Source organism: Takifugu rubripes, chromosome 22 (genome assembly GCF_901000725.2).
Source record: "Takifugu rubripes chromosome 22, fTakRub1.2, whole genome shotgun sequence".
Classification (NCBI taxonomy): Eukaryota; Metazoa; Chordata; class Actinopteri; order Tetraodontiformes; family Tetraodontidae; genus Takifugu; species Takifugu rubripes.
This window is the reverse complement of record NC_042306.1, coordinates 7,642,764-7,669,579: the sequence shown is the minus strand read 5'-3', so window position 1 is coordinate 7,669,579 and position 26,816 is coordinate 7,642,764. Positions and strand designations below refer to the sequence as shown.

The window sequence follows — 26,816 nt, the reverse complement described above, 5'->3', positions numbered from 1 at the left end:
TGAGTCTTAACATAAGAGTAAAGAACAGCGCGGGTGACAAACTTCACCCTCACACCACTTTGAAAGGTCTGCCAAGTATTTATTTTAAAAGTTAGTTAGGTTTGTATGTAGGTAGGTGCTGCTCACTTACTTTATAAAGGTATTACTATAGCAACAGTGAGTCACACAAGCTGCTTTTCTACAGCATCTCAACATTTGTTGTCGTACTTAGTTGTTCAATAAAAACAAGTTATTATTAACTTAGTTGTTATTATGTATGTATTTTGGAAGTTTCTATTGCCAAATGGATGCTTTATTATTATTATATTTAACCTGCTTGTCTTCTAGACTTTTTATTTCCTTGGATGAAATTCGACAGGTGTTGCTGCAGAAGCCAAATGTTGAGATGCTGTAGAAAAGCAGCTTGTGTGACTGATTGTTGCTATAGTAATGCCTTTATAAAGTAAGTGAGCAGCACCTACCTAGGATGGTTTTGTTTACATTTGAATCCAGATTCAGGTCCAATACTGGGCTTGTAGAATGTTCATGTGAATATTACATCCCATAGGCTATCTGTATTGGATTTTGAGTATTTTTTTTTAAATACTGCAGTTTATTTTGATATGTTTTGTGGCTGTTCATTTTGTAGCTTATTTTGATACAATAATAAGTTTTACAAGCTTTCTTGTAATGAAATTCGTAAATTGTCCTCTAATTCCAAAAGAAGGTTGAGGTAAGTTGATTCAGTATGTAGTTATTTCTTTGTTACCTCCAGTCTTCTAAAGCTTAATTGGCTCATCTTTAGTTGTGAAGTTCTGTATAAAACTATGAGACTTAGACTCAAAATAATTACTTTTAATCCCTAATCCTACGTTTAAAAAAAAACGTGCATCAAAATTGGAATTTGCAGATGAATAAATAACAGAAAAATTAGGTAATTCTAATTTAATTTGTGTTCAATTGTATTAGTTACAGATTCACATGTAAGCAACTAGTGTTTTAAGGTTCAGTCAGTATGCACGTCATGCAATATTTTCATGATAAAATCTAACATAAGCCAGTGGAATGAAACATGTTGCTCTACCTTTGTGACAGTTTGAGCTTGCTTCCATCCCAATCATCAGCAGCAGTTTGAGCACAGTGAATTCATACTGGCATAGCTGGAAAATGTGCCAGAAGTTTGACCAATTTCTGTGCGATCATGAGTCACATGACCCATCAGCCAATTCCTAGGTTCATGCTTACTGCTCCCACCATGTGGTTCGAACATGGAAATGGCTTGAGTTTGTACAGTATCACGATCAACAGCAGCAATAACAACAATAACAACAATAGAAAATCAACTATGTTTAGGCAATAACTGGTGTATATTTTCTTTTTTTTTTAAAAAACAACTCTGATTTATTTTTTATTTTAGTTTGATACTTATGAGAAGTGAAGCTATACTCATGGAGATGTGGTGCTGCACTGCAGTGACACATTACGTAACTGTGTTGATGCGCATGTACGTGTGATGGGTGAACCGGTGGGCAAAGCAGTAAACCTTTGAAAATGGCGCAACTCAAATTGTGCAAGTCCCAGTATTGCGCCAGTTATTTTTGCAACAGATTAGATTGCGAATGTGTTTATGCCAATCGTTCACAGTCTATTAACTGAAACGGCAAAAAATCATTCGCGTTTATTTATCTAACCTTAATATTTAGCGCTCTATATCAAACTAAGGACGGTTTTGTCCATTCATATTTTCATTTTTGTCTTGCGCACTGAAGTTGTTTTGGTCGCTTTTGCTCGGGTTCTTACGGTAAGTCACGTGTGCCCCGCCCCCTGGTCCATGCAGGAAAACAGATATCTGTCTGTCCATCTGTCTGCCTGCCTGCCTCTCTGCCTGTCACATTGCTGACTGTTCTCCTGTTGCTGTGGCGGACTGAAAACACAATTAACAGGTGAGCCATACTGACCATAAAGATAAATTCTGACCTGTCGGCTCTTCTTGTTAGCCGCTAGCACAGTTTGCTGTCTCGCGTCAGTCACTCAGGTTATCTTGCGTAATGACTCCAGTACCTGTCTGCCTGCACTGTATCTAACTGTTACTGGAATTAACATGACACTATTAACATATTAGTGACATTGCATCAGTCTGACCTTCGCTATTTTAATTACTGTTCGGCTGCACTGCCAATGAATGAACTATGATTTAACTTTGTTAATTTCAGGAAATGGCGCTTTTCTGGCTGTCGTTGTGGATATTTGTCACTAAGAATTTAGCAGCGGTTGTTCAAATCGTTTTAAGAACATTACAGACTTTTAAGTCAATGATGAAAGCTTAAAGTTCCTCTATTTTGAAGGGAACTTGGAACCGTCAATTAGCTTTGACGGTTCTTGCGTCAGCGCTGGCAGATCATTGTCACCATCGCTGAATAGTCTTTGTCTGTCTGCTGCTTTGACATTCATTCAACTTGCTAAACGAGGGTTTTATAAATAGTGTGACATTAAAGGTCTGGATTCCTGACCTTGTTCAGGCTGGTCTGGGAGGGGGAATGCGCAGCCGCAGAGGGGGACCCTCCGGGGTTCACTCACCCTCTCCGGTTATTTAAGAACTGCGGTCACAGATCACCAGCTTTCATCCGAAAAGTGAACTGCTTTTCATTAGATGACGATTATTGTCAGAATATCGATTTGATTGTGCTTGCAAAGTTTTAACTTTACATAAGATTTACGTCTTCAGCCTGTAAAAAACAAATTCTGATGAATTTAGGCATTTGCTGCTGTTGACAGTATCTTCTGCAGACTACACCAACTGGATTGAGAGGCTTAAAAGATGTTAATGATGTTTTTTGATTTTGCAGGATTAATGTTGAGCTCAAGCACAGATAGACTGAGTTCTGTAAAACTCATGCAGGCACCTTTGATTTTTCTTTGTAACCCCAAGTGTATTAAATATTTAAGACAGTATTAAGACTTTCCAGGACCCACTGATAAATGCATCTGTTCTGTCCTAAGAGGAAAATGCTACAGGTTTACAAAATCCATTCAATCCATTCGATGACTCTTTTATCAGACAGAGATGGGAGGGCATCGCATTGTTCTTGGCATTTCTATAAATTAGCTATGTTTTTCATTAAGTTTGACTTGTTAGCACATTTGTCTGTGTAAAATGCAGCTGATTGCTATAAATGAGCAGCCATACCTACCTTGTATCCTTTATTTTCCTTTTCTTCAGGAGACCAGGGATCAGTTCAACTTGAAGTGATCTTCTTAATATGTTGCCTCAACATTTGAAGCAGATTCGAGTCCTAATGCTCAACGACAAGGAGAACTTACAGAGGACATTGTTCAGACTCGAACAGGGTAAAGTCATGTATGGACAGACGGACGGACTGTTAGACCGACAAATTTCTGTTTGTTCAAATCCTGACTTTTATATGTGTATAGTGCATATACCTAAACAAGCATGGATTTTACAGTATTTCGTTTTTTTTAGTACTGACTTTTTACCATAGTCTAGACTTACTGGATCTTATCTTATTTAAATATGCCTTTTAGTCACTCTTTTCAGTAACTCTGGGGTCAAATTTAAGGCTTGTTCATTCCAGTCAAACAGCAGCAGTGCTGGTGGGAGTGAGCTGGGCTGGATGAAAGGTTGTAGCATTTGATATTTAATCTGAACCTGATAGGGTTTGTAAAAGTTGGCTCTTTAACTGGACTATCTTTAGATGCACAGAATATGTTGTGTTCCAGAGTGCAGAAGTAATCTTGACATTGTGCTTTTACGCTAATTGGGTTTTCTTGTTTTCAGAGTCTCATAGCATTCTCTCAGAATGTGTTTGCATTTGCTGAAAAAGAGTAAAGGTCATGTATCAGGATAGGGATTGGCTAGCTTGATTGTAGTCCTGAAAGGGCTCATTTCACTGGTAATTGTCCTTGTTTTACACTCCTGTTTTCGAAACCACCACTCAGATGTGCATAATAAATATTGTAGCTCATAGTATAGTAATTCAGGAATCAGCCCATAAAATTCCATTCTATCTAAAATTATTTTAGCTAGATTGGAATAACTGTGATTCATTTATAGCCACCACTAATCAAATAAAGACATTTATTCCTCAGGGTTTGAGCTGCAGTTCCGCCTTGGTCCCAGCCTGCAGGGGAAGGATGTTTTGCTGTACACCAACTATCCCTTAGAGGGGCAGCCGTACAAACGTAACAAATTCCGCGTTTTGGAGTGGAACAACCCAACGGGGCGGGAGGATGACTCTGATAAGTTCTGTTCTTTGGACCTCAAGATAGCTGGATCCTATGAATACTACTTTGGACATGGGTAAATAGCCATCTGTGGAAAATGACAGAACTCCTTGGCTGCACATGAAACAAACAAAACAACTTAGTTTATATTTTTCTTGTGTTTTGTTCCCCAGAGACACTGAGCAGTCAGGAAGGGGATACATCGTCGTGGACCCAGTCCTCCGCGTTGGAGCAGACAATCATGTACTCCCGTTAGATTGCATCACCATCCAGACCTACTTGTCCAAATGTCTGGGTCACCTGGATGACTGGCCTGATAGACTGAGGGTAGCTAAGGAGGCAGGTGGGTGCATTAATCAGTTTTTGCCACAATGCCCTATGGTGCTCGGGATCAGGAAGTGTGCATGTGTGCTTTTCCATCAGGATACAATATGATTCACTTCACGCCACTACAGACTCTGGGAGAGTCCCGGTCCTGTTATTCTTTGGCAGACCAGCTGACCTTTAACCCTGAGTTCAGTCCACAGGGTCAGCGCTACACCTGGGCTGATGTGGGGGCACTGGTGGAAAAGTTGAAGACAGACTGGGGCATGCTATGTATTACAGATGTAGTGTACAATCATACTGGTGAGTGAACATTTACCGCTTTGTCTAAGCTGTAAACTGTGACTTTAGAGAGTTCACAGAAGAGATTTGAAAGGGAATATTTGACTTTGCCTGACTGACATCTTTTTACAGTCAGTTTTACAGTCAAGTTACCTGAATAACAAAAGCTTGGTGATGCTTGAGAGACAAGATGGGAGTTTAGCGCCATATGTAGGTTTGAAAAAGTACGGCAAAATGGGAAAAAAAAGGATTTTCAAACTTGTGCCTCATCGGTGAAGCTGGCATTAGTGCTGAGGCTGACCGTGGAGGACTAAAATAATGGAGAAATGAAACATTTACCGGGTCACTGGAATCCCCTCATTGATACATGACTAACTAAATATAATTTCAATGAAGGTTTGAGAAATACGGAAAGTTATATTTACAAAAATACCTAAATTTACATTCCGGTATATATTTGATTACTGTTATTGCTGTATTTTCTGGTGGGATAGAATCTCATGCAAACTTAAAGTGTGTTTGAGTCCGTATTATTGTCACTGCCCTCTTTCCCTCCTACACCCACCTGACATCAGTCCCTCATCGTTCCTCTAGCAGAAAAGGTCAGTAAAGGCCAGTAAAACGAGCCTCATTAAAACACTGAGTGACAGATCAGTTTACAGTACCACTCTATCTATAGAGTATAACAAGTTTATCACTTATTTGATGAATGATCTAAAGCTACAGACAACTGCTTAGAGATATTTCATAATCACGTGGTAGTTATGACATTTAATAAAGTTAGAGCATTGTTTCCCATGTCCTGTTTTTATTTCTTCTAACAAAGCTGCTAACAGTGTTTGGATCAAGGAACATCCTGAGTGTGGTTACAACCTGGTCAACTCCCCCCACTTGCGTCCAGCCTGGGTCTTAGATCGAGCTATCTGGCATTTAACGACAAGAGTAGCTGATGGACGCTACAAAGAGCAAGGACTTCCTGCAGACATCACCAATGAGAGTCACCTCAGTGTGAGTAAACACAGAGCTGCACCACCAGACTCTGCAATGGGATGTGTGTTACTGGAACAAGACATTATCTAGACAGTAAAGCTTCTTACCAAGTATATATTTATTTGCACTTGCGAAGTCCAATGATGTGTTTTGTCTGTGTGTGTGTATGTTGCCGTGTTTCAGGCCATTCGCAGTGTGTTGTGGAAAGACGTGTTTCCTCAGATCAAACTGTGGGAGTTCTTTCAGGTTAATGTGGCCACTGCTGTGGAGGACTTCAGAACTCTGCTCCAAAATGGTGCGAACCACACAAGCATGTTACATACGCAAAACATGATCCTTACATTATTATGCTCATTAAGCTGCTGTGACAGCACTTAAACAACAGCTTTAATGGCGCTGTTGCGCTGTGTGCATGTCATGTATCGACGTGATGTATCGAAGGAATATGACACAGAAGTTGTTCTAGTGTGAGTGCAGCTGTAACCTTTGCAGCAGAAACATAGGTGCAGAACTTTAAATGAAGGTGTTTATTACAGGTAAATAATTTCAAAATGCTCCACAATGGTTGAGGAGAAGAGTGATGTTTACCTAGTTTTAAATTCTACTTTTGTGCTCAGATGTTGGGTTCTTCAGCATTTGTATACAGTGTGATTCTGTATATGAAGATCAAATCTCTTCTGTTCAGGTTTTCTCTCTGGATCCTTTTGGATTCTACATGTGAGGCTTTTTTTTATCTGATTGTCTGTGCTTTGTTTAGGCTCGAAACCAGATCACAGTAAAACTGGAGGTAAGAAAGGCCTGAAGGTCATTCAGGATCCACGTTATCGTCGTTATAGCAACAACGTGGACATGGACTCAGCTCTGGAAACATTTATACCTGTCAGGTCAGAATTAGAACATTAAGCTACCAACTTAGTTTTTAGATGGTCTTCAAAGTATTTCATAGTTGTATTGTTCAGCTGCTTATGTGGCACAACCTTCCCCTCTGTTTTGATGCCCCTGACCTTCTTTAGCTGTTTTCTGTACTTTGCTTTTTAATTTGCTTTTTGATTGCACACTTTTTGATTTTGACTAGCTAAATTAACAAGTGTTTTTTTAATTTATATCCCAGTAGCCACTTAGTTTATTCACATCCTCTTTAATTAATTGATCATTCTTTTATTCATTTTATAGATTTACATCTCTGTTTATCCAGTTTTTCCCCACAGCACATAGAGGAGTGCTGTGGCTGGCTGAGGCAGAAGCTGGATGAGCTGAATAAAGAACAGTACCACATCGTGCACCAGCACCAAGAGCAGGTGAGTTAAGCTGTCCTGTATGTGTACACTATTTCTGCTGATGGCATGTGTACGAAGAATGACAAGAACTTATCTTCTTACCAAACCCGTGACCCCCACCAACACAGTATCTGCCCCTACCCACACTGATAGACAGTTCATGTTTTACTAACATCTGTGAATTTAACATATATCTGTGAATATACATATAAATATTAGTTAATATGTACATACTTGTTAACTAACATGTATATACATATTAATTTATGTCTATACAATAGACATATTATTATGCTTCTGGACTAGTGTAACTACACACACTCCAAAACTGTGAATAATTGTTCATATGGATTTGAAGTCTATGTTTGCATTACTGTCAACTATGGCCAATATGAACAACTTGCTGATTACTTTAGTCCATTTTCATTTATTTTATTTTGTGTGGGTTTGTCCTTAACTTTTATCTAATTTATGTGAAGCACCAAAACCCAAAGACATATACGTGTAATCTTACAGATTTACATTCTGATTTTGGATAAAGGCTCACATACTGGCTCACTCACATTTGACACTTGGTCATGCACCAAACATATTTAGTGTGTGAGAGGTCAGGAGTGCAAACAGGCCAGTTTACCACCTCACAGACTGTAGTCTTCCTATAAACAGAAATGCTGTCTGTAAACACAATACACTAATGAAGGACAGTGCGTAGTTCTATGGACCTTTCTTTTTATGGTATAGGTAAATAAAGCATTTGGACTGCGGATGTAGTTTACTGATCTCTCCTGAAATGTTGACCACTGAGATTCGAGGCTTGAGATTATGTGCTCAATTCACCTTCATGTTCATATAAGGTTTTTACAAAATTAAAAAAAAAAAAAAACTTTCAGGCTTTCCTGAGAAACTATATATAAAATTAGGGGATGCATATTAGGCAACGGAACCCATGATACCTGTGCAGAGCACCAGACATTTGTGCTACCAAATGGTGTTTATTATGTTGTTATTGTTGTTCCCTCAAGGCTGTCAACTGTATTGTGGGAAATGTTGTTTATGAGCGTCTGGCAGAACACGGCCCCAAACTTGGTCCCGTTAGCAGGAAGAACCCTATGGTAACCAGGTAAAGATAAGTAAAAAAAAAGATAAGTATCTGTTGTTGGTAGTAAAGTTGAGTCCAATACTGAAATTAATTTTATTGAATACAGGACATCACATGTTTTGATGTTCTTTATCGTTTACATATGTAAACATCATAACAATGAACTAGGTAATGGGATGACTTGACACACAAACACACACAACAGTGAAACACTGCTCTCCTTATCTCTCTTCTGATAAATACACTTAAATGTAATGAGTCGACACTGAGGAGACATCAGTTAAAGCTGTCTCTCATTTGTAAAACCACGCCTTTGTGATCATTTTGATGTGAATTGGAGCTAAAGTTTGCAGTAAAGGTGGATGGTGTTTGTTTGTCTGTCCCAGGTATTTTACTTTTCCGTATCCGGAAATGACTCTGGAGCAGGAGCTGCTGCTGCTGAACCAACCAAGCAAGACATGCCATTTCCTAGCTCACAATGGTTGGGTGATGGGTGATGACCCTCTGCGCAACTTTGCGGAACCTGGTAAGGCTGGTAAACTTAGTGGTTGTCCACAATGTCTGGACAGATAACAGCAGCCACAGACCTGACTGATGCTGATACTCACAGGCTCTAATGTGTACTTGCGTCGGGAGCTTATTTGCTGGGGGGACAGCGTGAAGCTCCGCTATGGGAAGGGCCCTGAAGACTGCCCCTACCTGTGGGCCCACATGCAGAAATACACTGAGATTACTGCCCAGTACTTCAATGGAGTCAGACTGGACAACTGTCACTCAACACCATTACATGTGGCTGAGGTATTGTCACACAACACAATGTTTTTGTAGATTTCCTTAAATATACAGTTTGAGCATGAACAACTAGATCTCTGGACATCCCTCATAAATATTTTAAAGCTACAATGAGTTATTAATATTAATTTTTAGAATGTCATTTCTTGTGGTGTTCAATTTTGGGTTTGTTTTTCCAAAAACAAACATACTGTCACATACATACTGATATCCAGATGATACATTATGAAAAAGGTTTGAATGTGAGAAAAAAAGGTGTGACACACATTTAGAAGAGGAATGTATGGTCCTTGTTTCAAACAGTGGGAGGAGCCACATCCTGAGCAGTGAAAACATGTAAATACAGCAAAACTCTGCTTAACAGAAACGCGGTAACCTACCAAACAACAATGAGACGCAATCTGATTTGTTGCACATTTTTAACCCTGTAAAAATCTTTCAGAATAAATTCAGAAAAATTTTGCAGATAGTGACAATTCATCAAATCGCTCCATGTCTCAAACACTCCTGTGTTGTCTTCTCTAGGCCATGCTAGACGCCGCCAGAGCGGTCAGACCCAATTTGTACGTGATAGCTGAGCTCTTTACCGGCAGTGAGCTCATTGACAATGTGTTTGTTAACCGACTGGGAATTAGCAGCCTTATACGAGGTACAACATGAACTAACTCTGTTTTTTCTTCTTGTTTTCTCTCTGCCTGTGGACTGAACTGCCTGATGTGATCCTTACTTGCCTGCTTCCCGCAATCCTTCTCTCTCTTTTTAATCTCCTCCCTTTCACTCCTCTTGCTCTGCCTGCACTCGTTTTGGTGTGTTGCCTGGCTGTGTTGACCAGTTCATGCTGGACATTGCCAGAAGAGTGTGTCCTAACCTGTATGTTGTGGCTGAGCTGTTCACCGGCAGCGAAGAGCTGGATAATGTCTTCGTAACCAAACTAGGCATCTCATCGCTGATACGAGGTACCGGGCCTGGCGGGTTTATTTCGTAAAAGTTTGGTGTAATTTATCTGCATTTGTACTGTTAAAAAAAATTGGCAGGTACAGTTTGGGATTCATCACCAAATCCCAAACTGTACCTGAGTTTGTCTGCCATATGTACCCATTGTAGTTCTGATAGAGTAATAAACACCATGTCTGAAGTTTAACTAAATGTAAAAATTTACCTCACTTTTTAAGGTGGGAGTGTTTTGAGAGCTGTTGAATTGTGCTGATTGCCAGCTTATTGTGTTTGTGGCTTCAAGCATGCACGATAAGAAATGGCGCCGCAGCCAGAATCACTTTGTTCTTACTTGCCCTCAGAGGCCATGTCAGCTGGTGACAGTCATGAAGAGGGCCGACTGGTGTACCGTTACGGAGGTGAGCCTGTGGGAGCGTTCTTCCAGCCCAGTCTTCGCCCACTAATGCCCTCTATTGCCCATGCGATGTTCTTGGATGTTACCCATGACAACGAGTGCCCCATACAGGTGAGTCTGTGTGAGACGGCTGGGATGTGTTGAGCCAGACTGAATTGTTTATGCCTGTAGGGCAGATTATTTGGCCGGGAGTGAAGGCAGCCAGCTGCGCATTTTTCTGTAATATTTTGTGTTTTTGTCTACATGGTGATTTAAAAAAAAAAAAAAAACTACATGCATGACTCAGGTTTGGAAGCATGTTGTGCTGCTGTCTACTTGTTACCACTTCATGCCGTAAAATGACTGTGGCTACTTTTGTTGTTCATGTTTGACAGCTGCGTTCAGCTCTGGACTCCCTCCCCAGTTCTGCGATGGTCTCTATGGCCTGCTGTGCTACTGGCTCCACCAGAGGATATGATGAATTAGTTCCCCATCAGGTCCTACACACCTTCTTCTCTAAACACAGGCTCTTACCGGATTCCTTAGTTTTTCACAATAACCGCATTTGGAGTGGGTCAAAGAATCTGGCTCATTGTTGGACATGTTTCAGACTCTTTGTATTATTAATTTTGCATCAAAATATAAAACAACTAAAATAACTTCATCCATCATGTATTGACAGGGGTCCTTAATCATGTTGATATTCTTTTAGTGCATCGTGTTTTGGTTTTTCACTTATTGTAAATAGTTCTATATTCAGAGATCATAGAGGATAGGTGTTTTTCTTTTGGAGTAGAAAGTTTACACATTTAAATTTGGTTTTGTGCTGAGCAATGATATGAAAACAATTGTTTCTAAATTGAAAATTGATATGACTAACTTTAATTTATTTAGATTGAAAAGACTGAATTATTAGCTAATTATCCTATTTCCTTTTTGCAGGGTCACTTTTTAAATACACATATTTTAGCGCTACATTTTTGTACTTGCAATGTCACTTTTCTCTGCTGCTGGAACATTATAGACTTCTCCACTGTGGGAAGGATGAGGATTATCTGAACAAACTTATTTGTCTTGCTTTTGGTGTGTGTTTGTAGATTTCTGTGGTGAAGGAGGAGCGTATTTACCCAAAGTGGAACCCCTCAGCAGCCCCTAGCTCCAGCAGTGAGGTCGGATTCCAGACTGGCATTATAGCAGGAAAGCTGGCTCTGAACAAGCTACACAAAGAGCTGGCTGCCCAGGGATTCATACAGGTGTGACCCATAATTAAAGCAGCTACTTCTATAGTCATCTGTAAATATGTGATTCGATCGGCAAATGCATTGTGAGGTTTTTAACTATAAAAAAAAAAAAAAAAGTCAGCAATGTTAAAAAAGAAAATTAGCTATAGCATGAAATTCTCACATTGTTACTGTTAATATTCTTTTGTCTGTATCTCACCATGCATTTTCAGATGATGTCACACATTTCAGCGTAATTTGCTCAATAAATGTTCGTCCCCTTGTGATCCTCATCATCACCATGCATGTTTTGTACCTCTCCAGGTATACGTTGACCAGGTTGATGCAGATATCGTAGCTGTCACTCGCCACTGTCCCAGCACGCATCAGTCTGTGGTATCAGTGTGTCGAACCGCCTTCTGGGACCCCAAAACCCATCAGTATGACACCAATGTCCCTCCCATGTTCATACCTGGTACGGCATGACATTTTCCCCAAAGGAACCAAAACCTTCAATTTTTAATCACACTTGTATCCGTGTTATTGTGCTGTTAGAATGTTTTATTCACTATACTCTCTCTGCTGTCTTTCAAGGTAAGATTGAGGAAGTGGTGCTGGAGGCAAGAACGGTGGAAAGGCATGCTGGGAGTTATAAGAGAGATGACAAGTACATCAATGGCATGCCTGAATACAGTGTGGAAATAAAGGAACATCTTCCTGTAAAAAGACTTTGAGTTTAAATAATTTCTGAAAATTAACATTTCAGCAGAATAATTGAATAACTGAAGTCTACTGAATGTTTTGTTTTTATGTAGCTAGAAGAAAGTACAGTGGTGAAGAAAGCTGGAGTCACATCTAGAGGTCCATCCGAGTTTGTTCAGGAAATCAACTTCCAGAAGCTGACACCAGGCAGCGTCATCGCCTTTAGGTAATCCAACCACAGAGCATCTATTGGAGCCACATCAACAGAAAGTTAATACAGTTTCAGGAGCATTAATTATTCCAGCTGTGCATCAAATGCAGCATTAACCACAGATAACTGTGCCACTTCTTCTTCTCAGGGTTAGCCTAGACCCTAAGGCCCAGAAGATGGTGGGGGCACTAAGATTCTATCTTTCCCAGTTCAGCCCAAAATACAGGAAGGGCAGCTTGACTGAGGAAAACCCACCTGAGGCTTTGCAGAAACCTCTGGCTCAGTGAGTACATATGCCCCCGTTGCACAGACAGAGCTCTTCAAATTAACAACACATTGTTTACACATCTTCACACATCAGGTTTTGTTTTAATATATGTAATATTCAAATGTAAAAGCAACAACTGGCTCAGACATCTGATTTTACCTTTCAACAATCAGGTCACATCATGATAAACTTGATGAGTGACATACCAAGTTAACAATTAATTTTTAAAGAAGAGCTAAGAAGCTTCTATTGTCATTATATGCAAGTTGTACAATGAAATATGGAGGGTCACTCTGGAGCTTCTGCCACTGTTCTGGACCCATCTGACCTGTATGATTTTAATGGTGGGAAAGATACAGTGGCTGAAAGAAACCCACATATGGAGAGAGCCCACTAACTCTATGCAGAAAAGGCCTGTTGTAGTTGGGATTCAAACTCGCAGCCTTCATGCTGTAATAGTGCTAACCCTAACGCCACCATTTTGCAAAAATAAGCACCATTGAACAGTATAATCAATTCATTCATTTTTATCAACTCATCTATGATCAAGTGACTTAGTTGCAGGGCAAACATCCAAAGATGCTGACTTTCAGATTTGAAGGGATTTGCAGTCCAGTGGCATCAGCTGTGTACATTAGGTCTTGAGATTCCAAAAAGACTAAGACTAATCTGGATTTCACAGGCTGATGTCTCAGCTGACCCTAGCGGACCTCAACATCCTGCTTTTTCGCTGTGAATCAGAGGAACAAGAAGATGGTGGTGGCTGTTACAGCATCCCAGGATGGGAGACCTTGAAATATGCAGGGCTGCAGGGTAAGTACATTTACACTTTGTTGGCTATTTACAGTGTCAGTAATGCAGCAGGCAGTAGATAAAATCTTGACATTGCACTATCCCAGTAGTGTATTAAGGAGGGATGACTCCAGGAAGGGCTTGAGTAACTAGAGATTGTTCTCCGCAAAAAGAAGCTCAATGGACAAGGTCACATGGAAATGTCTCCTCTCAACCTTTAAATTAGCTGCCTATCTCAATTTCAGCAGAGCTCACAGGAGACACCATGTCTGCACAATATCTAGACCATGTGTCTGCCAGAAGAGCTGCAGAACATCCAATTTCAACACAATGACACAGTGTTACCGTGTGTCCGCAGGTCTGATATCAGTGTTTGCTAACATTCGACCCAACAATGACCTGGGCCATCCTGTGTGTGCCAACCTGCGACAGGGAGACTGGCTCATTGACTATGTCTCAAACAGACTGTTGCACCGAGAGGGACCTCTGGCGCAGGTGAGGCCTGACAAAAGTCACTCTCCATTAAAAATCATCAACTGTGATTATTCTGTTACTTTAGATGACTAGATAAAGAACATTCACATTTACTAGAGAGGATCTGTAATTTTACTCATCATAAAAGCATGACTATTTTCATCAAAATGAAACTGATGAACAATTTTTGTGTTCACGGTAAAGTTGAAAATTCTTTGTGTTTAGAGAATACAGATAATGGCAGATCACAATTTTACAGTCAACACGTGCTATAATAGTATCCATCATGGAGGGGCAAAGACCTTCTGCTATCATCATGGATCGAATTTGTAAAGAGCTAATTAAACCATTTTATTTTATCTAGGTTGGCCAGTGGTTGGCAGCCATGTTTAGCTACCTAAAACACATCCCACGCTACCTCATTCCCTGTTACTTTGATGCCATCTTGGTTTCAACCTACACAACAGCTCTGGATGCGACCTATAAACTCATGTCAAGGTAAGTCTGACTCTGGATAGCAACAACTTTAGAATTAAACCTGACTGATTTTTACAAGCGACCCTTTAAACCATTTTTTATGACAGCTTTGTTCAGAATGGCTCCACCTTTGTCCGTCACTTGGCTCTTGGCTCGGTTCAGATGTGTGGTGTTGGGCGCTTCCCCGCCCTCCCTCCAATTTCTACCACAATTGTGGATGTTCCGTATCGCATCAGTCCAGTCACAGACCAGAAGGAGCAGTGCTGCGTCTCATTGGCTGCAGGTAGCTTAGCAACAGATGAATGGAGACGTGACAGTGTTCATTAGCTTAATGTTACAAAAAAATGGTATTGTTAATCAGATGCATTTTTTGAAGTGTAAGAGCTTAAAATGATATCATCTACTGTATTTGTTAAATGGATAATGTTGTTTAGGACTTCCTCATTTCTCTGCTGGGATTTTCCGTTGCTGGGGCAGAGACACTTTCATTGCTCTCAGAGGACTAATGCTACTCACTGGGAGACAAGTGGAGGCTCGGTAAGTACCAGCGTTTCTGCATGTTTAAGAAAGAAAGAGATTTTCTCCACAATTGCTGAATGACTTTGCATTTGCAGCAACATCATCCTGGCTTTTGCTGGAACGCTGCGACATGGTCTGATCCCCAACCTGCTGGGGGAGGGCCGCTGTGCTCGCTACAACTGCCGCGATGCCATTTGGTGGTGGCTGCAGTGCATCCAGGTACGTCTGCTTGGTACTGCTAATCTTTTACAAAAGCACTGAACAGCTTATTTAGGTTCAGATCAAGCCAGTTCTGTTGTCAGACAATGTGGTGATGGCTTACCAGTATATTTAACTTTTCTCTTCCATCATTCCAACACTCAATCTTCTTTGTTAAATCTCCTAATTGAATTCAGTTATAGAACATCCATTATGAAGTGTTTTTTCCCAAGGTTTTCAGACTGTCTAATCTGATCTTCCTGCTTTTGAATGTTTCCAGTGGGTCTTTATTAAAAGAGTCTTTATTTACATTCTTGAAATAGTCTCCTGATTGGAGACTTTTCTAAGACCTCTTCCTCTAGACTCGCGTCTTCAGTTGTCAAGTCTTTATCATCATGAACCTGTCTAAACCACATCTCCCTGTCTTGTCCAGGACTATGCCAACAATGTTTCTCAAGGTGAGGACATCCTCAGCTGCCCTGTTACACGCATGTATCCCAATGATGACTGTGAACCCTGCAGACCTGGAGAAGTGGTATGTTCCTGACACATGTGGAACAGAACAGTCACACATCATCTCCAGTGTGTAATGCATAACTTTGTCTCTGTGCCTGTCTGAAGGAACAGCCGCTGTATGACGTGATCCAAGAGGCTCTACAGCGCCACCTGCAGGGCATTTCCTTCAGAGAGCAAAACGCTGGACCCAAGATAGATATGAACATGAGAGATGAAGGTAGGAGTGTGTGTTTGTGAAGTTTTGGGAATTCTTTTTTAAGTTTTGGGACCTGTTTTGCTGGGTCCCACAGCTTCAAAGGACTGTTTGAGGGTTAAGACAGAGTTTTATGGCTGTGTTGAATTGAACCATCACAGGGATCTGAAGCTCTTCTCAATCTTCCTCAGGGTTCAACGTGAACATTAAGGTGGACGTGGCCACAGGTTTCGTGAGTGGAGGGAATCGCTTTAACTGCGGCACATGGATGGACAAAATGGGAGAGAGTGAGAGAGCGAGGAACAAAGGCATGCCAGCCACTCCAAGGTAACACACAAACACATGTTTGTCATAAAACAAATAAATATGAATCATTATTAGCTATGAATGCTAGAGTTTAAAGCAAGCTTTTCACAGGAAGTGGACATAATCCAAATGCATTGAATTTTCTGAGACATCAGTGTTGAACTAGCTTCTTTAGATGATTCCGGATGAGGTTCCTCTGCTGGACTCTGTTTCCGGCTTATTACGTTTTACTCACATTATGTGAATTTAAGTATCTGCAATCAGGGATGCTGATATATTTTCCCAACATTATATGTGAATGTCATACTCCAAACAAAATAATAATTACTGTTATGGAATTGAATTAATCATCTTAAAGTACAGGGAAAAAATAATATTTCAAGATTTTACTATCGAGGAAAAATTATTAAAAGGGTATCAAGATGATATTTGTCCACTATCAACACCTTATTCCAACACCGGCAACTGCTTTTTATAAAAAATAACTTATGAAACGGAGATAGAAAAATAAATGCATCTGAATGTTTGAACATGAGCTACAAGATTTTCCATCTTTGCTCTAAATGAAATCCTTTTTTTTTGCTTCCAAATTTTGACCGTTTTTCCTTATTACACTGCTAAAAAAAAAAATAGAGGAACACTTTTTATTCAGAGTATAACAACCAGTCAAACTTCTGGGATATTGATCTGGTCAGTTAAGTAGCAGAAGGGGTTGTTAATCAGTTTCTGCTGCTTTGTTGTTAACGACATCAACAACAGGAGCATCGGAGGGGCAACAATGAGACGGCCCCCAAAACAGGAATGGCTTTCCAGGTTGAGGCCACTGATACTTTTTTCCCTCCTCATCTCCTTTGGCTCATTTTTTACTGAGTGACTTTCTACTGCTGTAGTTATTCATTTGGCTTGGATCAACATCTCTGTTGATAGCATGGTGCGGTACCTGGATACTACAGAGGTTGCACAAGTAGTCCAACTCCTCCAGGATGGCACATCTATACGTGCCGTTGCAAGAAGGTTTGCTGTGTCTCCCAGCACAGTCTCAAGAGCATGGAGGAGATTCCTGGAGACAGGTAGTTACTCCAGGAGAGCTGGACTTGGCTGTAGAAGGTCCTTAAACCCCCAGCAGGTATCTGCTCCTTTGTGCAAGGAGGAACAGGATGAGCACTGCCAGAGCCCTACAAAATGACCTCCAGCAGGCCACTGGTGTGAATGTTTCTGACCAAACAATCAATAACAGGCTCCATGAGGGTGGCCTGAGGGCCCGACGTCCTGTAGTGGGCCTGTGCTCACTGCCCGGCACCGTAGAGCTCGATTGGCATTTGCCATAGACCACCAGAATTGGCAACCATGCCACTGGCGCCCTGTGCTCTTCACCGATGAGAGCAGGTTCAACCTGAGCACATACGACAGATGTGAAAGGGTCTGGAGATGCCGTGGAGAATGTTATGCTGCCTGCAACATCATTCAGCATGACCAGTTTGATGGTGGGTCAGTGATGGTCTGGGGAGGCATATCCCTGGAAGGACGCACAGACCTCTACAGGTTAGATAATGGCACCCTGACTGCTATTACCGGTAGGTATCGGGATGAAATCTTTGGACCCATTGTCAGAACCTACGCTGGTGCAGTGGGACCTGGGTTTGTCCTGGTTTACGACAATGCCGACCTCATGTGGCTAGAGTATGCAGGCAGTTCCTGGAGGATGAAGGAATTGATACCATTGACTGGCCCCCACGTTCACCTGACCTAAACCCAATAGAACACCTCTGGGACATTATGTTTAGGTCCATCTGGCACCGCCAGGTTTATTCTCAGACTGTCCAGGAGCTCAGTGATGCCCTGGTCCAGATCTGGGAGGAGATCCCCCAAGACACCATTCGTCGTCTCATTAGGAGCATGCCCCGATGTTGTCAGGCATGCGTACAAGCACGTGGGGGCCACACAAACTACTGAGAATCATTTTGAGTTGCATTATTTTTTCATTTTCATTTTTGGGGTGTCTTTGATTTCCCCCCTCTATAGGGTGATCATTTTCATTTCTATCAAATTATGTGGCATCATTTTGTTACTAATACATCACCTAGTTTTTAATCAGGAAAGATATTCAAGATCATCCACCCCCCCACTCCCGTTTAGATCTGATGTGTTTCCTCGAATTTTTTTGAGCAGTGTATTTTTGTGTTCTTTCACATTAACATTTTCTTTGGAGTTGTGACAAAAAGTATTCGTGTCATTGATTTAGTTCTCTGATTCAGTTCACTTTAATGTGACTATCTCTCCAGAGACGGTGCAGCAGTGGAGATCGTTGGCCTCAGTAAATCGGCTGTTCGCTGGCTCGTTGAGCTCCACGCCAAAGGACTGTTCCCTTACACTGGAACTAAAGTGCACCGAGATGGTAAGAGATGGAAGTAGTCTTTTAACCTTCTTTAGAGATCCAATTACAGGAGTGCATGATGACATTTCAACATGCAGACACATTTTTACATGGGATGAAGCGGCCACACCTTCACTGTATGAAACTCAATGAATACAATATGCTTTTTTTGCATTCAAATTTACATCACATACTGTATATGCCGTTTGTATGGCTAAAGTAGTATTTACAGTGGTATGAGAAAGTTTGGGCACCCCCTCTGAGGTTGTGTAATAATGGACTCTGACTTCACACAAAATTATCTTGGTGGCATGTCCTTCATTTGCCCATAAGATGATTTCCAAACACAGATTTTAAGTATTCATAGTATGCAATTGTATGAAATTAAATCAAATGTAAAAAATAGGCTGTGCAAAAATGTGGGAGCCCTTGTCATTTTGTTGCTTTGATGGCCTGTAACTAATCATTACAAGATAATTGGACGCACAAAGTTGGTTTGGTGAGCTCATTAAGCGTTGAACTTAATTGACTGGTGCATCCAATAATGACAAAAGGTATTTAAGGTGGCCAGATGCCAGTTCTCATTCTGTTTGACTCTCCTCTGAAGAGCTGCAACATGGGAGCCTCAAACAACTTTCTGATGATCTCAAAACCAAGAGTATCCAGCATTATGGTTTAGGGGAAGGTTACAAAAAGCTGTCCAAAAGATTTCACCTGTCAGTTTCCACTGTCAGGGACATTGTGAGGAAATGGAAGGCCACGGGCACAGTTCTTGTTAAGCCCAGAAGTGGTAGGTAAAGAAAAATTGCAGAGAGGCAAAGACGAAGGATGGTCAGAATGGTTAAAAACAACCCACAGACCACCTCCAAAGACTTGCAAGGATATCTTGCTGCAGACGGTGTCGCTGTGCATCGGTCAACGATACAGCACAATTTGCACAAGGAAAGGCTGTACGAAAGAGTGATGGGGAAGAAGCCTTTTCTTCACAGTCGTCACAAACTGAGTCGCCTGAAGTATGCGAAAGAACATTTGGACAAGCCAATATCATTTTGGAATGAAATACTGTCGACTGATGAAACAAAAATTGAATTGTTTGGTCACAACAAGAGGTGATATGCATGGTGGCAAAAGAACACAGAATTCGAAGAAAAACACCTGCTTCCCACAGTAAAATTTGGTGGAGGTTCTATCATGCTGTGGGGCTGTGTGGCCAGTGCTGGTACTGGGAATCTTGTTAAAATTGAGGGTCGCATGGATTCCACTCAGTATCAGCAGATTCTTGAGAATAATGTTCAAGAGTCTGTCACAAAGTTGAAGTTGTGCCAGGGATGGGTATTTCAACAAGACAATGACCCCAAACATTGCTCAAAATCTACCCGAGCATTCATGCAGAGGAACAAGTACAATGTTTTGGAATGGCCATCCCAGTCCCCAGATTTGAATATCATCGAGAATCTGTGGGATGACTTGAAGCAGGCTGTCCATGCTCGGAATCCTTCAAACATCACTGAATTGCAGAGGTTTTGCCAGGTGGAATGGGCCAAAATACTATCATCCAGGACACTCATACAGGCTGTTATTTGTGCAAAAGGAGGCTCTACTAAATACTAATATGATTTTTCTATTAAGGTGCCCAAATTTATGCACGACCTTTTTTTGTTTTGGGGCATATTGCACATTTTCTGTTAACCCAATAAACCTCATTTCACTGCTGAAATATGATTGTGTTCATCAGTTATTTGATATATCAAAATTAAGTTGTGAATTAAAACACCCAATGATTGGTGAATAAAAATAATGCCAATTGTCAAGGGTGCCCAAACTTTCTCATACCACTGTATTAGGCTGCTTCTGAAGCTGAGACGGTGGTATGGGTTGTTAAAGATGGGCCATATGCACATTCTTAAAAGAACAATGTGGTCACAAATGGTCAAGACCACCTCAGAGTGTTTTTGTCTTTGGAGATTAAGATTACTGAAGAAACAAAGAAAATCAGAGTTTTCAATTTGTTCCAGGTCAGGAGCTGTTTGTGTCATACTCCCAGTGGAATCAGCAGCTCCAGCAGGCCTTTGAAGCTGCTTTCTGGGTGTCAGAAGACCCACAGGACTCCAATGAGAAAAATCCTGAGCTGGTTCACAAAAAAGGCATCTACAAGGACAGTTATGGGGCCTCAAGCCCCTGGTGCGACTACCAGCTGAGACCTAATTTCACTATTGCCATGGTCGTGGTAAGTAGAGCAAGGGTCTTCAGTCTTCCCATTGAGAAAACCTGCATATATTTAACTTGGCTGTGTGTTTTAATGTTATTGAGCTGACGAAATGTTAATAAATTTGGGTTGTGTTTGACATGCTGCTGTGTTAACAGGCCCCAGAGCTGTTTACAGCAGAGAGGGCATGGACCGCTCTCTCAGTGGCTGAGAAGAAACTACTGGGACCACTGGGAATGAAGACTCTTGACCCAGAGTAAAGTTTATCTTCCCTCATCACACTGTGTAGGACATTCAGGCACCTTCTCATGTCAGATCTGTGTTTCAGTGACATGGTGTACTGTGGTGTTTATGACAACGCTCTAGACAATGACAACTATAACCTGGCCAGAGGCTTCAACTACCACCAAGGACCAGTGAGTGTGACAGAACCAACAACCACACTTATTCTACAACTAATGCAAATCAGGAGAAAAGATAATGTCTTCATGTGAACACATTTTGGCTTTTGATCTGAGGGTCAAAATGCAACAGTATATGTATTTTTTTATGGCTTTTAAGCATAAAAGTACAACAGTTGCAATAACCCAGAGCAAGGGAGGGTGTAGAGAACAAGCAGGTTGAAACACGTAGAGAAAAATGGCAGGTGTAATAAAATAATATTTACAAGAATGAAGGTAAAGGGGTAGAAGATAGAGGTTAGATCAGGAGAGCCAGAGAGGTCAGGCTGAAATGGATTGGACATGTCCAAAGGAGGGTCACAGAATATGTTGGGAGGACACAGAGGATCAAACTGCCAGACAGGAGGTCCAGATGTAGACGTACCCCGGTAATAAACCGGATTCACAACAGTTTCGCTGCATATCCACTCCGTCCTCTGCAGTGTGCTGCGTGGTGCCGCTCCGACAGGCAGCTGAAAAGAAATTTACATACAATCATGCAATATTAGCACTGTGTAGTGTATTTCGAATTGCTTGATTATTTATTGTGTATTGTTATTTTTATCATACAAATGTATTTTGAAAATGTAGGACACTTCTGCACAGTTGAAACTGTTCTGCTGTTAACACAGGATTTTTTATTTTGAAAATTTATAGGATGTTTTATTTTCTCTTTGCATTCAACTTCCTGTCCCACATGAGCTGCACTATGCCAGTTTCTATGATTTATATAAGGTACATATAGATTTTATTTCTTACTCTGTGCATCAAATCAAATCAAATTAAATCAATCTTTATTTATACAGCGTCTTTTACACTCAAAATTGTTTCAAGGCGCTTTACAGAATCCCAGGGCCTAACCCCAGACAAGCAACAGTGGCAAGGAAAAACTCCCCTTTAACAGGAAGAAACCTTGAGCAGGACCAGGCTCATGTAGGGGGACCCTCCTGCTGATGGCCGGCTGGGTAAAGAGAGAGGAGAGGGAGAGGAGAGGAGAGGAGAGGAGAGGGAGAGGGAACCATGACCCAGTGGGGTGACAGAGGCCTGTCAGGTGATCATGTTTCTGGACCCCAGCAGCCTTGGCCTATAACAGCATAGCTAAGATGTTAACCTATTAATTAGACGACCCCCTAAGTATGATAATTTGTCTGTCTAGGATAGTAACTGGAACTACAGAATTAGTAACAATATGCTTTTTCAAAGAGGTAGGTTTTAAGTCTGATCTTAAAAGTAGAGATGGAGTCAGCCTCCCGTACCTGAACAGGGAGCTGGTTCCATAGCAGGGGGGCCTGGTAGCTAAATGCCCGGCCCCCCATTCTACTCCTAGAGACGCTGGGAACCACAAGTAGATCAGCATTCTGAGAGCAGAGCGGTCTATTGGGCTGGTAAGGTCACTAGCTCCTCCAGGTAGGATGGAGCTTGGCCTCTGAGGACCTTGTAGGTCAAAAGTAGGGTTTTAAAAATTATTCTAAATTTAACGGGCAGCCAATGAAGAGACGCCATTACAGGAGTTATGTGATCTCTTTTGTCAATACCTGTCAGAACTCTAGCTGCAGCATTTTGGATCAGCTGGAGGTTTCTTAAAGAGTTGTTTGGACACCCTGATAATAAAGAATAACAATAGTCCAGCCTGGAAGTAACAAATGCATGGACTAACTTTTCAGCCGTGTCAGTAGTTTCCTGATCTTTGCGATGTTTCTCAGGTGAAAAAAGGCACTTCTAGAGACTAATTTAATGTGTGAGTTGAAGGAGAGATTTTGGTCAAAAGTTACTCCAAGATTCCTCACAGAGAGACTAGATGCTAATGAGATACCATCTAGAGTGATCATGTGATCTAATCTATCCCTGAGAGGTTCAGGACGAAACACCATGACCTCACTTTTTCCTGAGTTAAGGAGGAGGAAATTTGAAGACATCCAGGACTTTATGTCTTTAAGACAGGTCTGAAGCTTCACTAACTTCTCTGTCTCCTTGGATAAATAAAGCTGAGTGTCATCAGCATAACAGTGAAAATTTATCCCATGCTACTGAATAATGTTCCCTAAGGGAAGCATGTACAAAGTGAAGAGGATTGTTCCAAGTACAGAACCTTGAGGAACTCCATGGCTAACCCTACTGTATGAGGAGGGAACACCATGTACATGAGCAAACTGGTATCTATCAGATAAATATGATCTAAACCAGTCTAGTGCTGTCCCTTTAATCCCAATCACATGTTCCAGTCTATGTAACAGGATGCTGTGATCAACTGTATCAAAAGCAGCACTTAGGTCCAGCAGAACCAGCATAGAGACCAGTCCATGATCTGAAGCTATAAGATCATTAGTAACTTTAAGAAGTGCTGTTTCTGTACTGTGATGAGCTCTAAAGCCTGACTGAAACATCTCAAACAGGCTGATCCTCTGCAGGTGCTCCAGTAACTGAGTCACCACCACCTTCTCAAGAATTGTAGAGATAAAAGGAAGGTTGGATATCGGCCTGTAATTTGCTAAGACATCAGGATCCAGTGATGGTTTTTTAAGCAACGGCTTAATCACTGCCACCTTGTAGGACCGGGGTACATAACCTGTCACTAAAGAACAATTGATCTGGTCCAGGATAGAGCTGCCTATCAATAGTAAAACATCCTTCAATAGGTGTGTTGGGATGGAATCTTAGAGACGTGGTGGACTTGGATTTCTGAATTAGTGATGACGCCTCAGAAAAATATATAGGGCTGAAGGAGTTTAAGGGCTCGTTGGAGAACCTGTATGGTCCCACAGTCAGCACATCTGGTGATAGTCCAGTTGTTGGGATGGCCTGGTTAGCTTTTTCTCTGATAGCTAGAACTTTATCAGTGAAGAATCTCATGAAGTCTTCACCACTAAGGGAAGAAGGGATACGTGGATCTAAAACACTGTGACTCTTGGTTAATTTGGCCACAGTGCTGAAAAGAACCCTGGGGTTGTTCTTATTTTCCTCAAAGAAGAAAATTAAGCTGTTCTAGCCTTACGGAGGGCCTTTTTGTAAACTAATAGACTGTCTTTCCAGGCTACATGATAGCTATCTATTTTACAAGAATGCCACTTCCTTTCTAGTCTGCACTCTTTCTGCTTGAGGGTCCTGATATATGAATTATACCAGGGGGCACACCTCCTCTGATTTACTATTTTCTTTTTCAGGGGGGCAACAGAATCAAGCGTGATTCTCAGTGAGGTTGCTGCACCTTCAGCAATAGAGTCAACCTCAGCAGGACTAAGATTATAATGATTAACCCCTGGGGAAACACACGGTGGTCCTGGGATTAGCACAGGGATTGCTTCCTTAAATTTAGCTACAGCATTATCTGAACAGACAAAGACACCGGGTGAAACAGATGGTGAGGCTAACGCTGATAATCGGCGGAGCCCTGTATTTGTTTAATATGGGTTACTTCTCACTGTTATCAGGTGACTAGAATGTCCCAAGTGTTCAATTTTAATTAAATTGAATTTTAAGTAAATGGAAGGGTCTCCCAGAGCTGACCAATGAGAACGGCCAGTATTGTCCTTTAGTTGTGAGACCCAGGCCTGGTCCCTGGCCACACTGCTGGAGGTCCTCTATGAACTGTGAGCCACACATGGCTGGAGACTTCAGGTCCACCATAAACCAGGGAGTGTGTCACTGGTGACATCACACCTTGCACCTAGCAACCAACGAACGATTGAGAAGACAGGAAGTGACGCAATACGTTACAGGAAATGACTACTGTTTGCATGTGTGTGTGAGCAGGAGTGGCTCTGGCCAGTTGGATACTTCCTGCGTGCTAAACTCTATTTTGCCAAAAAGCTTGGAGAAGAAATCTACAGTGAAACTGTGACCCTGATCAAAAGTGTTCTGTCCCGACATTACACTCACTTGGAGCGGTGAGACTCTGTTTTTATCAATTTATTATAAGTTCTGCACAGCAATTATTGAATGTAATTGATAAATGATTATTATGTTGTGACGTAGATTCATGTGCAAATAACCTGCCCTTCTTCTTTGTTGGCTCCTCAGCTCTCCCTGGAAGGGTCTCCCAGAGCTGACCAATGAGAACGGCCAGTATTGTCCATTTAGTTGTGAGACCCAGGCCTGGTCCCTGGCCACACTACTGGAGGTCCTCTATGAACTGTGAGCCACACATGGCTGGAGACTTCAGGTCCACCATAAACCAGAGAGTGTGTCACTGGTGACATCACATTGACCTGCCTCCTCCTCCGCCTCCTCCTCCTCAATCATTTACTGCCTCATCCAAACCAACAAGGGCTCGCTGCTACTCAGCTGCTCCTGGAAATTTACAATTCTTCTGAGTTCAATAGAAACCTCAGACATCCTTCAGGTGAAGCAGTTAACTCATAGAAAAACAATAAGCATCAGAATTACTATGATCACTTACTATATTTCTAATTACCTTCAACAATCAGTGTTTTGTCACCAGTCTGCAGGGGCATAAAAGAATTAAAAGGAAATATATATTTGGACAGTTCAAAGTCAGAAAATCACAAGAAAAAACTTAGTATTTCTTTTGTCTTGTATGTTTTAGACTTTGTAGTGTCAGACAATACATAATCTAGGTTTGGAAGCCTCCTCAGTTTCAGTCACTTTACAGCTGTTGCGTTTAAACAGCGATGCCTCACTGTCCTCATCCTCACCTGAAGGTGTCTTATGAGCTGTAGCATTTCTTGTGAATCTGTAACTCCTGCTGCCTTTATATATCTGCTCTTCCAGCTTCCTGCTTAATTCACCAGTTTCCCCACAAGCCTTACGATGCAGGCAAACACTTGTGCGCATGAATGTTGTCTCTTCTAGTGAGTAGCCTGTGACTGTTGTCAGCTGTCCTCGTAAAACTTCTGTGACTTTGTCTACACACAAAGACCGATGCCTTTGGCGGCGGTGGTGTGGTCAGGAATGCGTAACCTTGTTAACAACTAATTCCTAATTTAGAAGGTAAAACATAAAAGAAATTGAATGAGGCGGATCCACCAGTCTAGTCCGAAACAATTATTTTTGTATGTTTTTTTCTGTGGTGTTTAAATTCCTCATGTATTGTCATTCATTTATTGATGTCAGGTGAGCATTGATAACAGCAGTCCTGTCTGATGTGATGAGAATCACAACATACATGTTGACTTGATTTAATCACAAGCAGAAGACCAAACAGTGTTGATCCAGGGTCGTGGTCAGTGTCCCCACACATTGTAGCTGTTCTGGAGGATGACTACAGAGAAGAACCCCACATGCACCTCCACGCTGAGGCTTTTTTCTTTTAAAACGAAGACAAACGGCATCAAATCAAATATTTCAGCACTGCCTGACGGTTATACTCCGTTCACTCTGAAACACTGGGAAAGGTCGATGACTCAAGTCTCTGACAAGCGGTGCAGTGCTGCAGGAGTGTAAACCTGCTGGAATGAGTCTGTAACACTGATGTGTCCTCTGCGCTGTGATATGTTGACATTACCATAGATGGAGAATAAACTGTCACATTAGCTTTGGTGCGGCTTCCTGTGTCTGTGTGCAACTGAGCTTTTCCTTTTAGGAACTCTGAGATGTAAATTTGAATCTGACAGCAGCTAAGATGAAGCAGCCAGTGAGGAATGTGATGAAA

General features: G+C 41.4%; 1 protein-coding gene and 1 long non-coding RNA gene across 3 annotated transcripts; one reads left to right on the top strand and one right to left on the bottom strand.

Annotated features, from left to right (window-relative positions):
- The first annotated feature begins 1,777 nt into the window (after window positions 1-1,777).
- agla (amylo-alpha-1, 6-glucosidase, 4-alpha-glucanotransferase a) lies at window positions 1,778-26,703 on the top strand. Of its 2 annotated transcripts, none has more exons than XM_003975529.3 (35): window positions 1,778-1,922; window positions 3,200-3,327; window positions 4,087-4,297; window positions 4,395-4,564; window positions 4,645-4,848; window positions 5,654-5,835; window positions 6,001-6,112; window positions 6,575-6,701; window positions 7,013-7,115; window positions 8,117-8,214; window positions 8,580-8,719; window positions 8,804-8,991; window positions 9,818-9,941; window positions 10,281-10,444; window positions 10,708-10,809; window positions 11,410-11,565; window positions 11,857-12,007; window positions 12,127-12,251; window positions 12,348-12,460; window positions 12,594-12,728; window positions 13,396-13,526; window positions 13,864-14,000; window positions 14,344-14,477; window positions 14,564-14,739; window positions 14,891-14,993; window positions 15,071-15,194; window positions 15,607-15,708; window positions 15,795-15,906; window positions 16,074-16,209; window positions 18,471-18,583; window positions 20,578-20,789; window positions 20,927-21,024; window positions 21,097-21,184; window positions 24,959-25,092; window positions 25,226-26,703. In XM_003975529.3, exons 2-35 carry the CDS (start codon window positions 3,240-3,242, stop codon window positions 25,341-25,343), a joined length of 4,611 nt encoding a protein of 1,536 aa, XP_003975578.1. In that variant the 5' UTR covers window positions 1,778-1,922; window positions 3,200-3,239; the 3' UTR covers window positions 25,344-26,703. The 2 variants fall into 2 exon arrangements, with proteins under 2 accessions (XP_003975578.1, XP_011614665.1); XM_011616363.2 differs by lacking the exon at window positions 9,818-9,941 and adding an exon at window positions 9,511-9,634.
- On the bottom strand, window positions 12,347-25,310 carry LOC115247893 (uncharacterized). The gene is made up of 3 exons (XR_003886955.1): window positions 25,198-25,310; window positions 21,594-21,681; window positions 12,347-12,480 (listed from the first exon to the last, which is right to left on the bottom strand). It is a non-coding gene; the product is annotated as an uncharacterized lncRNA (long non-coding RNA).
- Window positions 26,704-26,816: the final 113 nt, after the last annotated feature.

Excerpts from the sequence above, each read along its gene's own strand:
- agla (XM_003975529.3), top strand. The coding sequence starts at position 3,240 with ATGTTGCCTCAACATTTGAAGCAGATTCGAGTCCTAATGCTCAACGAC. Across the intron at positions 5,836-6,000 it reads CCAATGAGAGTCACCTCAGT|GCCATTCGCAGTGTGTTGTG; the intron begins GTGAGTAAACAC and ends GCCGTGTTTCAG. Across the intron at positions 11,566-11,856 it reads CTGCCCAGGGATTCATACAG|GTATACGTTGACCAGGTTGA; the intron begins GTGTGACCCATA and ends GTACCTCTCCAG.